General features: G+C 37.6%; 1 protein-coding gene across 2 annotated transcripts in view; it reads left to right on the top strand.

The window, feature by feature from the left end:
- Positions 1 to 17234, top strand: part of LOC134798440 (zwei Ig domain protein zig-8-like) — a 41056-nt gene extending 23822 nt beyond the window's left edge. Inside the window, exons 5-7 of one of the 2 annotated variants that reach the window (XM_063770880.1) lie at positions 3367 to 3494; positions 13459 to 13627; positions 17079 to 17234. In XM_063770880.1, the coding sequence (XP_063626950.1) occupies positions 3367 to 3494; positions 13459 to 13627; positions 17079 to 17176 (395 nt within the window). In that variant the 3' untranslated portion in view covers positions 17177 to 17234. Of the gene's footprint in view, positions 1 to 3366; positions 3495 to 13458; positions 13628 to 17075 lie in introns of both variants that reach the window. The other variant, XM_063770879.1, reaches the window with a different exon arrangement.
- Positions 17235 to 17560: the final 326 nt, after the last annotated feature.

Below are 17560 nucleotides of genomic sequence, written 5' to 3'. Positions count from 1 at the left end.
CCATTCTAATTCAACAACTTGTAACGTTTGTGACATCTGAAGCTCACAGTTTGCAATAATAGAATATGGGTCAAACAGATCACTGTGTTATGTCTTATTAATGTGCTGTTCGCGATAACACACTAGTTTTCTCTCCTGTGGGCAATAGTTAACAGCTTGTGGGCATGTAAATAATGATTTTATCATAGTTCTTTAAATAAAAGGAGGACCTTTTCACGTGGATAAGGGTTAAATAAGAAAATTAACCTTTATAGCCCTTAACTCTTGTGTATGTCTACAGGAAAGACATAACACAGTGATCTGTTTGACCCATATACATTGATCACCTGAACCACAAAGTTTCTACAATAGGCAATAAATTTTCAACCATCAAATAAAGGAATATTCGGTGTTAATCCAATTTATATCTTATCAAAGTTGGACAAGCGGCTATTATTGCTTGCGTGTTGAAAAGTTTAATGGCTTTCCTGCAAATATTTAGCTTTATAGCTTCATTTTAGTTCAATAAGGGCTTGAATTGCGGTTTAATAGGATATTCATAGGACTTTTGGCATGCAATGGCCGAATAGCCAATTTCGGTCCCTAAGGGCTTGAATCATGTATCTAATTCATGAAATTGCGTTCTGTAGAGTCCGCGTTATATTTAAATATAGCCTACGCCCGTGGCTTCGTTCGTGTAGAACTCGTAGTCGTTAATAGGTATCGCTCGTTAACGGGATAATGGATGACAGCGCCACGCACGTAGTCCCCATTTTCCTCTAAGTTTGCCATGTTTAATAATATTTTTTAACAAGCTTTTATTAGGTCGACCTGTATGTAACTAACTATGTAATGGAATCTAAGGTAACTAATTTAACCATCTTCCAAGGATCGTAGCGTCATGAAAATTGGCAGCTGTATGTAGTTCTGATGACATTAATACAATGGTACTGTCGAACTGATCTGATGATGGAGACAGGAGGTGGCCATAGGAACTCTGTGATGAAACAACGCAACCTAATTGTGTTAGGGGTTTTTAGAATTGTCTCGATGAGTATTAGTTGTCTGTCGCAAGAAAAGTACAGTCAGCGATAAAAGCTTGTACCAAAAATGAAATTTTTGCCAAAAACTTATTTACAATCTTGTAGGTAATACCTTCAAACCTACAAGTAACTCCCATCATAAAGGCCGGCAACGCACTTTAAACCCCTCTGGTGTTACGGGTGTCCATGGGCAATGGTACTCGCTTACCATCAGGAGTTTTGCATTGGATTGTACTGCAGTTAACTTAGTACAGTCAGCAGCAGAAGTTGCTAAGCGGGCGAGGTGTTCAAACTGATCTTGACGCGACTTTATTGTTAAGAGAATAAGAGCGTGTCAAGGCACTGAATAAATAATAGTACAGAAGACTCACTCTCTAACAAAACGCGTCTGTTACGATCAGGACCGATATGGCCGCTAGCCGACAGCGCCACGCGCGGCTTATGGCTTTCCCCAAATTGGGGCGGAACGGATGTACTTTTAGCTACCTGTAGCAAAGCGACGAAATCGCGGAGTGAGCCACGCCTGGCCAAGGTAATTTTGAACACCTCGCCCGCTTAAGAACTTCTGCTGGTGACTGTACAAGCCCCAGTTTTAGTTTAAAATAAAGTGAAGTCGAAGAAAACTGCAGCACAGTTGAAGCCTGATGGTTACTCTTACTAGTTGTTTCAAAGTTATTTAAAGTATATCAGAGCCCCTAATAGTGTTTCCATTCGATAGCGTGACGAACGTTCGCGTGTGCTTTAAGTCACATTTTGTATCTGATTTTGAGCAGCGCGCCAAGCGGGACGTTTTGGAAACTAAATCCTATACAAAATGAGACCTAACGCAAACGCCAGAAAGGCCAGGTCAAGAGCACCCTAAACCGGCGAGCGTGTATGAGGAATGTTATGAAAGTGAAGGAAGCGAAAGAGGTATGTCAGGATCGTAGCAAGCGGAAATCCGTGGTCTCTGCCTACCCCTCCGGGAAATAGGCGTGATTATATGTATGTATGTATGTAATATGTTAACGCAAACGCGTACGCCACGGAACGCTATCGAATGTTTAGACTAGGGATACACGTATACCACCAGTTTTTACATTGACATAACGCTCACATCTACGTAATTTACTTTCTGTACATCTCGCTTGCACTAATATGCGAGTACGGGCGAGATGCATAGAAAGTAAGTTACGTAGACGTGAGCGTATATGTCAATGTCAAAACTGATGGTAGACGTACAGGAGGCAATGTTTTCAAAAAGTTTTGTGTTCAATTTTGTATTGAGAATGGAATAATGTGACCTAAATGGTGAAAATCAAAATGGGTTATACTCAGAGATGTTGAGGTCGCAAGGGACTGAGATGCCACATAATTAATACACATACCATTGTCACTGTGGCAAGGTACAACGTAGCACACGAAAATGGTATTCAAATATTTTGGCTCCAGAACGCTAGAAATGTAGGTCAAATACTTATCTTCCCAAATCTAAACACGTACACTGCTGCATCAATGTTGATTCTATGCATTTATGATGTAGCAGTTGCGATATGCATAACAAAATGCACATTGAATGCACTTCGTATGCATTGTGAAATAATAATATTTGCATACATGTATGACGCGTGACATTAAATGTGTTTTGATCTCCTAATAACTTTATCCATGGAACAATGTTCCGGACATTTGGCAGACGTGCGCGGAGCCAAAGCCAACACGTAGAGTTTTTTATTTCCGGCAGGCGGTGACTCGCCCCCACAAGTTGGCCCTCTACAAAAAGCGACATCTAGGATAGCTCAACGGGACACCAGTGTGAAGGCCGAGGGTTGAGAAGTGTCACTGGACTTTTAAAATATAGCCTTGCCACTTAATATCAACTTTATTATTAAAATATCAAAACATCGAATTATAATGAAGAAAATAAAAAATGGAATGTAAAAGTAATAGCTACCTCCTGGATTGATTAGTATCCATAGACAACCAGCAGCCAAAAATCCATAGAATACAATCCCATCGCGGCTGTCCTTATCGAAACCATTCAAAACCTAAGGCCATTTTTTTCAAAATTCATTGTTTATCATATTTTGACCCACTTAGTAAGTCCTCACCCGATTACAAAGACACCTGCTTCAAAATCGGCATAAATAACAGAGTTTTGGACGATTTCCAAATCGGTCCCATGGGAAACCTTGTTCAGTATGCCCATCTTAATATTTTTGACATTCGGGATCACGACCCCAAAATCCAAACCGTATTAGATCTCAAAAAATGTTGGTTGTCCTTGTATGGATGCGTGTTAGCAGGTTTCTCTAGGACAATGTTAAAAACGAAGCCAACTAAATGTGTCCTTTTGTCCCAACAGAACCGCTGACGACTATCCTGGGAGGTCCAGACCTGTTCATCAACATGGGTAGCACCATCAACCTGACGTGCGTGGTGCAGCACTCCCCTGAGCCGCCTCCGGCTATTAGATGGACACACAATGAGGAGGTAAACTATACAGATAGAGTTTGACGTACAGGCGTGGCTCACTCCGCGATTTCGTCGCGTCGCTACAAGTACATGCGGCCCATACCAATTTTGGTGTCTAGCAAGTAGTGTTTGCCGCGCACCGCTACGGAACGGACGCCTGCTCGCGTTTGCGACACCTTGCGGTCATATCTGTCGTAATAGACGCGTTTTTTTAGAGAGTGAACCTTCTGTACCTAGTACTATTATTTATTCTGTTGTACAGTCAAAGAATTTAATTTCTTACCAATTTTGTACTTTGTACATACTTAGTAAGAATTTTTAGGAACTTTCATATTGATCGTCTATGTGACGACACTTTTGATACTTACAGCAGTATTCAAACAATACTTATAAGATGTCACAGTGATACAATACCCATCTGTCAGTGTCAAAAGTGATGTTTGAAGAAATGTCACTTTTGACACTGATAGATTGGTATCGTATCGCTGTGACATCTTATAAGCATTTTTGGAATACGTCCGCAAGTTAAGTAATGGGTCCGTAGTTTGTCATAACCTTCTGAACGTTATTACAAACATTCAACGCTTTATGGCCCGATTCGAACTTTAAGATATGTCAAATATTACGTCTAGATACGATATGGATTAGATATTCCAGTGTTCTTCAAACAAAAAAATCACTTTTGAGACTGACATATCTATTTCATATCGTATCTAGACGTCATAATTGACGTAATTTAATGTTCGAATCGGGCCGTTAATCAGTCTAATGTTTATCGTGCTTATGTTTGCTGAAATACCTATTGAACCGAAATCCCATTAGTAACTTGTCATATAAGCTAAAATGTACGCGACTGCCTTCAGAAACTTGGCAAAGGGGCCCTTACTGTGGCTTCCAATAGTAAGCACCTAACTTCCTTTAACCTTCCTTTAACTAATATTGGTTTCCCCTTTGAAGTCACAAGTGTAGGAAACAAGAACACATGTACATTACCTATACGCTGTATATTTAGGTATTTAAATAAAAGTAAACAAAATCTACCTTCAAATGGCTCCTTAAGCCAGTTGAGGGTAGATGAAAATATTACACGATCAAATAATGTAGGCTAAAGTCAGGTCGTTCAGTGACAGATCCAGGCGGTTGTGTATTTGGTTGGTTAACCAATAAATGTTATAACTACCCGAAAATGTGCAAACAATTTGTTTACTTTTATTGAAATACCTAAAGATACAGACTTTTTTGAGATTGTATACCTTACCTATTATTATACTTACCTGTCGCGTCAAATGATGGTCCCTATGACTATGACAGTTCATTGTTATATGGAATAGCGGTTACCAAAATAGGTCAACGCTTGTTAACAGTTACTATAGAAAGCTCGTATCTCGTACGTAATTTCATGTCATGTTATGTCTCGTAATGTTTGCAGTACATTGCTGTTCGGTAAATTTTCAAATATTAATTACGGTGTAACTTTAAAAAAACCTCTAAATTGCCCGTATTGGATTTACACATTGTATAAACTACACTCGACGAAATTTGCACCGATTTGCCATAAAAATTACAAATTGTATTTGGCCAACAACTATACCGCCGGTTGGGATAAGCGATGGCCAATTTCTGAAACATTTCACATATTACCTTAACTATGACATATTTCAACTTTTGAAAATTACATAATTGACAAGAAACGTTTCTGACAGTAATGTTACCGAATAAATTACACTTAAATTTCATGTCACATCTCCGCTACTTCTGACGTCAGTAGAACGGGTTATGATTATCAAATTCGAGACTTTATGTCAGTGGCTCCTTGGCCTAGGGGTATCTGTCTATTCCCAGTTGTTATACGAAGAACGGAAGTTCAAGACCAAGTTTAGAAGTGCCTTCTTTATTATTATTTTTTGCCTCTGCGGAATAATATATCTACTTAATGGTTATATGCTTTTGAGACTGCTGTTTTGTGAAAATATTAAAAAACAGTGTCGTTGATAGACAAAATAAAACACTTAAAAGAATTATGTTGAAGTGGTTGCTGTCGGGAAGTATAAAATTACACACAAACAGATAATTTACACCTGAAAACTACAGAATCTTAACAGAAAATTTCCATTTGAAACTTACAGTAACTTACATGAAATTTAAGTGAAAATTTCACTTTCGTAACTTACAAGCTGCCCATCACTAGTTGGGGTAAGTAGGCAAACATTGTAATCCATCATGTAAGCACGTGTATCTTTTACGAGTATGTCAAACTTCCATCATTTTAGGTATCTAGAGGACGTTTAGGTTAATCGAACGAACGAACTAGACGCATCAATCAATCTTGTCACACGCAAACATGCTCTCAAGGAGAAACATTATTTTTGAGTAAGATTTTAAGGTTCCCTAGTCAAATATTGGACTTAGGTTATTTATGGATAATATTTTTCCAAAGGGGACATTAAAGGTGACGTTGGGATGACAACTGACGCTGCATATAGCGTCCCTGCTGCTGCCACTGAATCTGTCAATTTCCTTGAGAAAATCAGTGATGGAATGAACGTCATAATCGCGGCAGTAATGCGGCCGCGAACGTGAATCTGTGACGTTCACCGCCGCTTTCATACATGTAGCCAATAGGGTATTCGACTGTATTTAAAATAAATTATTTTACACCATGCATGAAATTTAGCACCAGAAGATTAATAATTTTTTGACACAATTTTTATTATTACCCGTATAAAACTATAAAGAGTAGGTAATTTGATTGTGACGTCACATGCTAGTGTTTCATATAAATTCCATAGTAGCAAAATCGTTTTGAGAGTTTGAAAAAGGAAACTGATTTGACTAGTAGTCAAATACCCTATTGTCTGTTATTTTTATCTCTATCATTTATCGAACTAATCACAAAAGTCACTGTTTAGCTCACACTTGAAAAAATTACCGTAGCGCTTAATCGCACAGTTGAATACGTAGCCGATTCAAAAACCAACTGCGTCCATTCTAACGCGAAATTCCCGAACGTACCGAACGATTCAAAACAGTTTTTGAACGTCTCTAACCACCCGAAACGTTTTGCGGCACACCAGTTGAAGTGTTACCCGATAATGCGTGGTTAAGCGGTTCCATTGATTGGTTTAGTTTGGTTGAGCGCGGAAGAGTTACAATTATCCGTAAATTGATTGTTAAGGCCGCACTACACAGTGGTCAAGGATGGTCCCTGACAAGCCACAAAGGCCCGTCATGAAATTGTTGACCTATTTTATTATATTCGTTGACACTAAACGACGCCACAAAGTACTCTATGGTCCGCGCAAGTGCCACATAAAAACATTTCTATGCCATTAGATCGACGCTAGGATAAAACTTGCGGGGGTCACTGTAAACATTTACCAGTACGAGTTATATTGCCACTAAAATATGATAAAGGAACTACACCTTATAAAACAAAGTCCCCCGCCGCGTCTGACTGTTTGTGCGTATGTATGTTCGCGATAAACTCAAAAACTACTGAACGTATTTTCATGCGGGTTTCACTTATCAATAGAGTGATGTTTAAGGAAGGTGTAAGCGTATAATTTGTTTAGATTTTTGTGTTACCCGTTCGAAGCCGGGGCCGGTCGCTAGTTCATAAAATATAAACTCCGTCAACATTACGAAACTGAGTCAGGTATTCAATACCAAATGTTGTTGAGGTAACTTTTGAGTACCGACTTTACATTCCTTCTACTTACTGATCAACTAAATCCTTTGAGCAACCAGCGTTCTTTTGACCTCGATATCTGTAATAACCACGTATTATCGAAGACCACGCATATGCTGGTCGTGGTAAGTGAGTGTAATAACACTGTTCTAACATTCAAATTCCCTCGGCTATATTCCGAAGCAAATAGTGAATTTAAAATTGAAAGCTATCCACAAATGGGTACGGTTTCGCTGAACGACGTTGAAAGTTTGAATTTACAAATAACACATACGTAATTGGAGCAAACAGGCCAAATGCTCAAGGGATTACATGCAACAAAAGTCGTACTTAGTTGTGCCATGTGCCACGTCACAGAACGCATCCCTTAGGGCATCCGCTAAATTTTCTGAAGAGGTTCACCGGGAATGTCCTCTATTTGATTCGGTCAAATTGTGTTTTTTGAAAAACTAATTATAGCCAGCCTTTTATGAATGTAGTATGATACCTTTGGGTATGGTGACTATGGTGCTTTACGCACGCTAGCGTCCCCTTCCCTCCCCCTGCCGCAACCCCCCCTTTTTGCATGAAATATGTCCCGGTTCACGGTTTTTTTCATTTTTTGGGGAATGTATACAATATAGGAAAAAAGTGTCACTAAAATAAATAATCCCTATTAAATTCTCAACAAAAAAGGTTATAATTTTTTTTTTGATATGATGCACCATATTCATGTTATGGCTAGATGAACTTCGACAAAATTTAACCGTTGAAAAACTTGTTGAAGTTCAATATAACATAGTGGGTAAAGCACCATACCTGAAGGTATCATATATTCATAAAAGGCTGGCTATAATTTGTTTGTCTTCCCCATACATTAGAACACAACTTAACCGAATCATATTGTACCTAAAGCAATTGAAGTCTTATTAGTATTATTTTATATATATACAGGGTGATTCAGGAGACGTGAGCAGGACTAATACGGCGCATTTCTTAAATTATAAGCAACACTTTCGTATCAGTATTAGTGAGGTTAACGTAAATTTTCTAGTCGTGTTGAAAAAAAAAGTTATTAATTTATTTACGACATGCGTGGTCACCCTAAAATTAGAATACTAAACAACCGATATTCTGTGTCAAATTGAATGTCATCACTGTCATCGCGGTCTGGTTACTTTTGAAAACTCGTATCTGACTCAAGTTTGACAGTTTATTTTCTTCGTAATCAAAAAGTTAAAGAGGTTTTATGCTTATTAATTAGGTCTTGTAGGGTGACCATGATTGTAGAGGATTAAATTTGCCCTCACCAAAAAGTAAAAAAAAATGTGTTGTGTTTCACCTAAAACGGTGATCGATCAATTATCAGTTACTGAGTGTGCAGGATTAGTCCTGCTCACGTCTCATGAATCACCCTGTATACATATATCCTCATTTTCCTACCTTAATATTATAGTTTGAAGACTTACCTCTAATGACCCAATAACATGTTTTACAAAGTTACATTTCTCCGTAGCAACTGCCGAATGTACCTAAACGCACGCAATCAAAGAATTGGCGTGGCCTGGTCGTTCGAGAAACTTCTAAAGTTTTATTTACAAGGAAACCCGGTGATTTGAAACGATGCCAAAATGAGCTGCGACCAGTTTGCCAGAAAATAAAATTGTACCCGCTCTCGGCCTTTTGTTATAAATTGAACTAATGCCCTAGTTTAAAAGACGCCATCTTGGAATTGGTTTTGTCAAGGCATTGAGTGCGGATGACAGTTTGACGTAACGGACGTATCTATTTTAAAGAATGAAAAGAAATATTATATTTAAGACGGTAGGTTTTACGTAACTGGCGATTATCGTATTTCTTGAGTTTTTCGCGTTGTGGTTAGAAAGGTTTTCAAAATTAGAAATAAGCAACTTAACTTTATACCTAATATGTTTTTTTATACGTGCCTCAATTTATCGGCATTTTTTAAAGAAAATAAGGTTATAGATGTAGTTGACTACTTATATCACTAGATTCGCAATATCTCGAGCTATAAAAATACTTGGAATTTCGCCCAGTTAAATATTATTATTATAAATATTCAATGGTTCCGTTACTTAGATACAGACAGACAGACATAACCATTGATTCCTCCTTAAAATTAAAAACACATATTCTTCAAATGATGTACCGTCAAACTAGCTAACTTTGCCTACTTTTGGTATCTTTACCCAAAAAAAAAAAAATTTCTTCTTAAAACCTTCGACGTCAAGACATAATAAGACGGTAAGAAAATAATAATAAATTACAAAGTTTGCTAAAATTATAACCAGTGGTCACCGTCATAAGGCAAATAGCTCACCCTCGCCGACCTCTGAGTCCAATGGACAGAAGCCATAAGAACTAAAAACTGAACTGAACTGACCTCTGATTATAAGACTTTAGTAGTCAGGTAAAAATTTTCGCCTAAAAATGTAAATACCAGTGGCCTTATTTCTTGTACTATTTTCTCGTAAAACACATAGTCTCTCACAAAACTTAGTTTTATATCCGTTTGAATACGTCTTTATGCGCTTGGAAAATATGTGTTCAGTGACTTGAGAAACATTATGTAGTCGAGAGTCGTAAAATACCTTTCTTCGAAACGAGACTAGGTATATAAAGTCTCGTAGGGAAGGCCATTATATTGGACTTTTATAGAAATACATACATTATAATGTATTTTATCTATAGTATATTTTAGTCACCTTACAGTAATAGAGGATGAAAATGCATAAATAAATATACATTTACCTTAAACCTTTAAGCAAGCAATTCTTGTATATATTACGGGTAATAATAGAAGGTTAATTAAACTCAAGTTGGTATAACTAGTATTATACGAGCCTTTTGGGTAAAGACCGATATTATTTTTTTTTTATATTTTCTTATTTACTCGTAATGCATGTAAATTATAAGATGTAATGTTTTGAAAAGATGTGTCCTTCCGAGTTTCTTGCCGGTCCAATATTGGGATACCCTTCTCCAATTAAGGGGGGATTTAAAGCTTCTCGAAGCAGAGGTATAGGGTTAAAGCCGGTGGTGGGGCTTTATTTGACGTTCATAAGCTCATTGTAATATGCCTACTTGAATAATAAACTATCTTTATCACCAAAGCCCTGAATTGACACAACATTAATCTCTATTCGGCCTTGACTCGTTCACATCTAGGTCTACCCAACACTGGCTGGGGAAATGCTAGTTGTTGCATCATCACTTCTGACATTAATACCCTCCCAGTGTTGGGTAGACGTAAATGAATAAGGATAAACTCCGAATAAAAATTAAAGCTGATTTAATTTTCGGGCTTTACCCAATAGGCTTGGGTTATTATAGGTATACCCAGATAAAAGTTCTGTATCTCTAGGTAGGTATTTAAATAAAAGTAAACAAATTGTTCGTACATATTCGGGTGGTTATAAAATTTATTGGTTAACCAACCAAATACAAAACCGCGTGGATCTGTCACTGAACGACCTGACTTTAACGGCTTTAACCTACATTATTTGATCATGTAATGTTTTAATCTACCTTTTCAACTGGCTTAAGTAAAGCTTGTTTACTTTTATGTGAATACCTAAAGATAACAGAGTAAAGTGTCACTCTATGGAACTTGCTAACTATGTAAACAAAAGCACTGGTTAGATTATTTTCCTAAAATCATAATTTACCTGTAGCATAATTTCTATTCGCATTTTTTCCTATTCTTAATTTACACCAGACGCATTAATTCCTAGGTTAAATTTTTCTCATAATTAATACTTTCCAAGTCGTTTTTCTCATTCTTTTTATTTCTTAGGCGATAATATTACCATAGTCCCACCGCACTGTTTCTTTTCAAAAAACCGGCCAAGTGCGAGTCGGACTCGCGTTCCAAAGGTTCCGTATATTACACAATTTTTAACAATCAGTGCCGGATTAAGATATTTTGATGCCCTAAGCATTTCTAGGTGCCCCCTCTCCCTAGGGTCATCAAGATTACATTGATTTTTTGGTAAATTGAGAGAAGTTCATTGCCGCATTACAGCTGAGAATGGAAATCAGTCACATCATTTTATCACGAAAATTGACAGTGCCGCAGCAGTAATGTTGCAACAGAGTACGTAATGCTGAACTGTTGCAGTCGCCACCCGAATGTCACCTTTATCATAGCGTAGAAAGTAATAGAAACGCGAGCGAAGCGAGCGCGGAAATTTTTCGATATAAAAACGCAATATGATAGACAGTTGTACATTTTTACTTTTAGTATGGAAATCAGTCACATCATTTTATCACGGAAGTTGACAGTACTGCAGCAGTAACGTTGCAACAGAGTAATGTTGCTGCAGTCGCCACCCGAATGTCACCTTTATCATACCTTATAAAGTAATTGAAAACGCGAGCGAAGCGAGCGCGAAAATTTTTCGATATAAAAACGCAATTTTAGTTTTAGTCCCAACCAGGCGCGAATCCAGGATTTCATACAGAGAAGGGATGGGACAGTTTTCTATCAGCCTAGCTTCGCATAGGGCTCGATATTTAAGGGTCTCAGCGAGGTTGTTTTCATGCATAAAATATGCAAGAAAGCAGAGAGCTTGGAATTGAATTGGCGAAGTGTGAGAAATGCAGTAGGCCCAGCTGCGAAAGAGGAAAGCTTGGATTTGGATCCACGCCCAAGTGTAATTAAGGCAGAAGATCAACTTTGCCGTAAGGCAGAAGGCCTCGCATAAGACCTAACGCCGAACCGCAAAAGAGTGGGTTGAAATCGAATCTATGCATGTAATCACGACTCTTCTACTGCTACCGATTGTTTCCCAAAGAATTACGCGCCATTATTTTTGCAAATTAGCTTTTGGACAGCTAAAAAAATCGTCTGGTAAAAACGATGTGTCTGTCCCTAATTTTAAAATTTGTTCACCTTTTTCAACCTGGCATTTTGGTGCCCTCCCTGAACGTGGTGCCGTAAGCACGTGCTTGTTTTGCTTATTGGTTACAAAGTCTTTATTAATTCAACCATTAAAGTCGATGAGTACAAAAAACTTTGAGCTAGCTCTCAATTTAACATATTTTTTTATACATTATTTTTAATTTGACCTTACAATTACTCGTAAGTAGGTAAGACCGTTAAATATTTAAAATGATTATCTTATCAGAAAATTATCACCAATTACTTTAAGAAAACTACTACTCTAAGTAATCCGGCACTGTTAACAATGTATTTTTTATGTGAAACGTGAGTGAAATCTCTTTAAAAAATCCGTAGGGGTCGGAAAAAAAACTGTAATTAAGTCCGACTCACGCTTGACTGTACATTTCTAATAGGTTTTCCTGTCATCTATAGGTATAGACCTATTTTATGTATTTTTTTTTAAATTTAAGACTTAGTAGTTTCGGAGATAAGGGGGGGGGAATGGTCATTTTTTGCCTATTTTCTTGAATAACTTCTAAACTGTTTACTCGAAAATTATAAAAAAAATATATTTGAGATCCTAACAATAAGCTCTTTCATTTGAAATGTAACATGATATAGTTTGAAAAAATATTTTTTTTCATTTTTTCATTTACCCCCCAAAAGTGGCCCCCATGTTTAAAATTCATTTGTTTACGTTACATGTCCGCATTTGGGTCACAAACTTACATATGTGTACCAAATTTCAACTTGATTGGTCCAGTAGTTCCGGAGAAAATCGGCTGTGACAGACGGACAGACAGACAGACAGACAGACAGACAGACAGACAGACAGACAGACGCACGAGTGATCCTATAAGGGTTCCGTTTTTTCCTTTTGAGGTACGGAACCCTAAAAACATTTAGTTTACAACTTAGCTAGACGGAGCCCCGCTTCGCGGGGCTCCTATTTCTGGGCGGTTTGCCCTTCGGGCATCTGAAGCTACCTAACGAACCTAACCTACCTACACTTTTTTCCCCAGAGTGTAATGTTTCATGGACGTCACACTAAATTAATAGGTTAGGTTAGGTAAAATCATGTTAGGAATTAATGCGTCTGGTGTAAATTAAGAATAGGAAAAAATGCGAATAGAAATTATGCTACAGGTAAATTATGATTTTGGGAAAATGATCTAACCAGTCAACAAAAGTCACTAGCAAATTCATCATTCTTTGACAGTATAAATATGGTGGTTTGTTTACATAGTTAGCAAGTTCCATAGAATGACAATTTATAGTACAAACAGACTCAATTATTACGTGGAATATAAGGGAACCACAACATTCGTGAGTCTTCTCTTCCCGCACAGACTTTAAAATTTTAGTTATAGTTTTTTAACCAATGCATAATAAACTTGTTTCTTCCTCAGGAAATCAACTACGACTCCCCCCGCGGAGGGGTGTCGGTCATCACCGAAAAGGGGGAGACGACCACATCTCACCTTTTAGTGCAGAGGGCAAGAGTGCCCGACACTGGGCGTTACACGTGCGCGCCGGCCAACGCCAATCCGAAATCCGTGCAGGTGCACGTTCTTAGTGGTAAGTGTTAGGCTACCACGGCTAAAAGTAAAATATATATATATATATACATTTTTACAAGCTTTTATTTAGTTTCACCTGACCGTTGTCTGTCTGTCTGTCGGTCTGTAATCAAATCTTGAGAATGACCTGAAATTTTGCATGCATGTATAAATCGGATGACAATGCAATATTATGGTACCATCGAGCTGATCTGATGATGGAGACAGGAGGTGGCCATAGGAACTCTGTGATGAATCAACGCAACCTAATTGTGTTAGGGGTTTTTATAATTGTCTCGATGAGTATTAGTTGTCTGTCGTAAGAAAAGTACAGTCAGCGATAAAAGATTGTACCGAAAATGAAATTTTTGCCAAAAACTTATTTACCTATTTATTGTTTAGAAAACATACAGTCATACATGAAACACAGGTATCCAAAAAAAAAAACAAGTGTGGCTACCACCAGTTTGACACTGACATAAACGCTATCGAGAACGTAACTTACTTTCTGCATCTCGCTCGTACTCGCTTATTAGTGCGAGCGAGATGTATAGAAAGTAAATTACGTAGCCGGTAGCGTTTTGACACTGTCAGTGACTCATGGTACGGGTACAGGCCTTAGCAAAGTTTTTTAATAACTGACCTCAAACACAAGCTACTAAAACCCCCTTCCTTATGACCGTGCCTAGCCTCCTAACGAAACAAAACAAATGCGACTCTGTTCCAATTGAATATGATTTAAATTTCATCAAACTGAATAAGTAGGTACTATAGGTAGGACCAGGCCCAAGGTCCTACCTATAGTACCTACTTATTCAGTTTGATGAAATTTAAATCATATTCAATTGGAACAGAGTCGCATTTGTTTCGTTTCTTTCAATTTTCAAACAAAACCAAAATCAACTCTATTCCCTGCAGTAAAGGTTCAAATTTTAGTAGCAAATTCTGGATTATTCATTTTTACGGGGGCCTTAGGAGGCTAGGGTAAAAATAGTAGACAAAGTTACCAAGCGTGTTGCGTTTTGCCTACATCATTGTAGCGTTGTAATAATCTTCATGGCCCATAAAAAGTCTCATTTAGACGCAACTACATTGTAGGAAATTGGAGACTTCCAAATGATGATATGTGACGTTCCACGGGAAAAGGTACCTTATGAGGGTTTCTAGTTTCGGAGATATGAAATGTTTTGTAAAGAGGTGAAAAAATGCTCAATTTTTTTTTATTGTGTGATCTGAAACCTTAATGCGTAACGTTTGTTTACCTGTTTTTATTTTTGTTATAAGTTAGTTATAAGCCTAGTAATGTCGTCTCAGAGTTTAGTAGAAAAGGTACCTTATGGAAAAAAGATTGTAAATTCCCAAAAAAACTAGTCAATACGGGAAAAGAAGTTTGGTAGAGAACTGTATTAGCATTCTGCAAAACTAATTTGATAATTTCAGTTCTGGTTGGGGCGCCTCGCAAATATTATAACCTTACATAGACCGACATCACAAATCCAAGTAGACTGCTATTATACCAAAGTTACTCTCGTCAAGTCTTTCTTAACTAGAATAATCTTCATTTGGTTTGGTCGCATGCAGTAAATCAGCCATTGGTTTGCTGAAAAATGCCAATACCCGACGCATTACCTTATAGAATATCTGAGGTCATTGAACCTCAATGCCGCTTATCTTCAATAGCAACCGAAATATATTATTGATAAGAAATAGACTATTTATACCATCTTAACCCCAAAATATTATTAGTTTATCCTAACTGTTCCATCATCATCATGCCTCATCATGTAACTTGACCACAAGGTACCTTTTCATTACATACAAATTATTGGTCTTTTTTAAGATTATTATGACGAAGAACTAATTAAAATTGGGGCAGTTTAATGTAAATTAATATTTTCTATTCATAAAAGATAAACTGTAATATGATTGATATTTTGTAGTGATGTATTATTAGATTTATTTCCATAAGGTACCTTTTCGTAAATGTATGGAGCAAATACTGTTATTGTTATGTAAGTTTAAAGTGGCATAAGGGGTTAAATATAGTATTTAGTTGGGGTTTTAGGATTTATTTCATTTGAATGACAGAATTTCTTTCATATGTGCTCAGAAAAATTGATTGTGTGTCACATTAAAAGTAAAAATATTCAATTTTGTGATTTTATATGAAAAAGTCAGAAAATACATTTTCACCTCTAAATCGGTATTGTTTTTTGCTTAAACTGTCTGTCAGTGTCGTTTTCTAATAGATAAAATTTAAATCTTGAGAGCTCATTGCAATCAATCGTGAAAATGAAATAAAACTTTATTTTCAAGAGATTGGTTAGTATACACATAAATCAGTTGATATCAAAAGTTTCTATTTGCATTACAGAACAAGTCGGAATATTTTTTTAATCTCAGATATATAAGGTATTATTATTTGTAGTCAACTATGTAACTTACTTCAGGAACATAGTTTTTTAGGCGGCTAAACTTAAAACTTCTCTATCGTAAAGTTGCTCATTTCACAACATTATTTTCAAAAAATCATATCTCTGTAACTACGTAACCTAGAAGGTTGATCTTTTGTGTTATCGATAGCTTATTTATTGTAGATTACTGGGGTATGCATAACTCCATACCCGCCATAAGGTACCTTTGACCGTGGGACGTCACATATAAAACGTAAGGAGCTTGAAATATACAATTTGCACAAATTGTCTCCGATTTTGCATACCTACTCTTTTTTGGTTGACTATTGAAAAGTTTTCGATGCGAATTAAATGACAGAGTTAAAGTCGAATTTGAAATGGTATTACATAAAGAATAAAAAAATCCCCCACCGCAATGAAGGGATGAACTGATTTTGTTAACACGTAACACAATCGTACATACATATATTGTATCTATATACGGGATTATAGATGATGTCAACTTTTCTATAACTTGTAATTTGAAGGAGGTATGCTTAGCTCGTGAGGCCATTTCAAACTTACATTAACTAACTAACTATTTTGGCTCAGCGAACCAAAGAGAATCTTGGCCTCCGAAACGAGAGCATGCCACCTGTCCCGATCCTGCGCAACTTCCTGCCAGTTACTGACGCGAAGCTGAAGCAGATCTGCCGCCACACTGTCTTCCCAGCGATACCTGGGCCGACCCACCGGACGGCTACCAGTCGGTCGTCCCAAGAACGCCCTCTTGACAGCCCGACTTACATTGTGACATCAAAATACTAGGTAGATGCTAGCCGCCCATGCGTCTCGCTGGCGCCAATACATGTAGACAAGTGCGAGCGTAATGCACGTACGTCTGACGTCATTTAAATATCAATTTTGATGTCACAATGTTACTTTGAATTGGCCTACGTGCTTTCCGTCAAACAGCCAATTTTCCCAGATTTTTTTGAGAAAAGAAACCAAAGATACCCCTAGAGGCAAAGTTGGCTAGTTTGACGGTAATTTAAGTGACGTATTTGTCCCCAGGAGAACACCCAGCAGCAATGCAGCATGGCGGCCAGCTGCGCCTGCAGTACCCGCTGTCGGCGGCGCTTCTCAGCCTCATCGTCACCCTTATGGGCTGCTAGCTGGACGTATAAAGGCCTGAATGCTTTTACTGATATTTGACTTGTTTAGACTAGTCTTAACGTATGCAGTTCGGCTTTTTAAGCTCTGCACTACGCGCTACGCGTTTTGTAACAATTGTAACTCACGGAAAAAAAATCGAAATTGGTGTTCCGTATTTATCCCGCCCAGAATGAATGAGCACGAACATTATTAAATTGTACAACGGGACTTAATCGCATATTTAAGTTTTATGATTTACCTCCGACGTTTCGAGGACGGCGTTGTCCCCCCACGGGACCACTCTCGGAGAAGACTGGCTAAAGTTGACACCACCCCGAGACCACGGGAACAACGCCGTCCTCGAAACGTCAGAGGTCAATCTTAAAACTTAAAACTAATTACAG

This window comes from Cydia splendana, chromosome 16 (assembly GCF_910591565.1).
Source record: "Cydia splendana chromosome 16, ilCydSple1.2, whole genome shotgun sequence".
Lineage (NCBI taxonomy): Eukaryota > Metazoa > Arthropoda > Insecta > Lepidoptera > Tortricidae > Cydia > Cydia splendana.
This window is presented reverse-complemented; position numbering and strand designations above follow the sequence as displayed.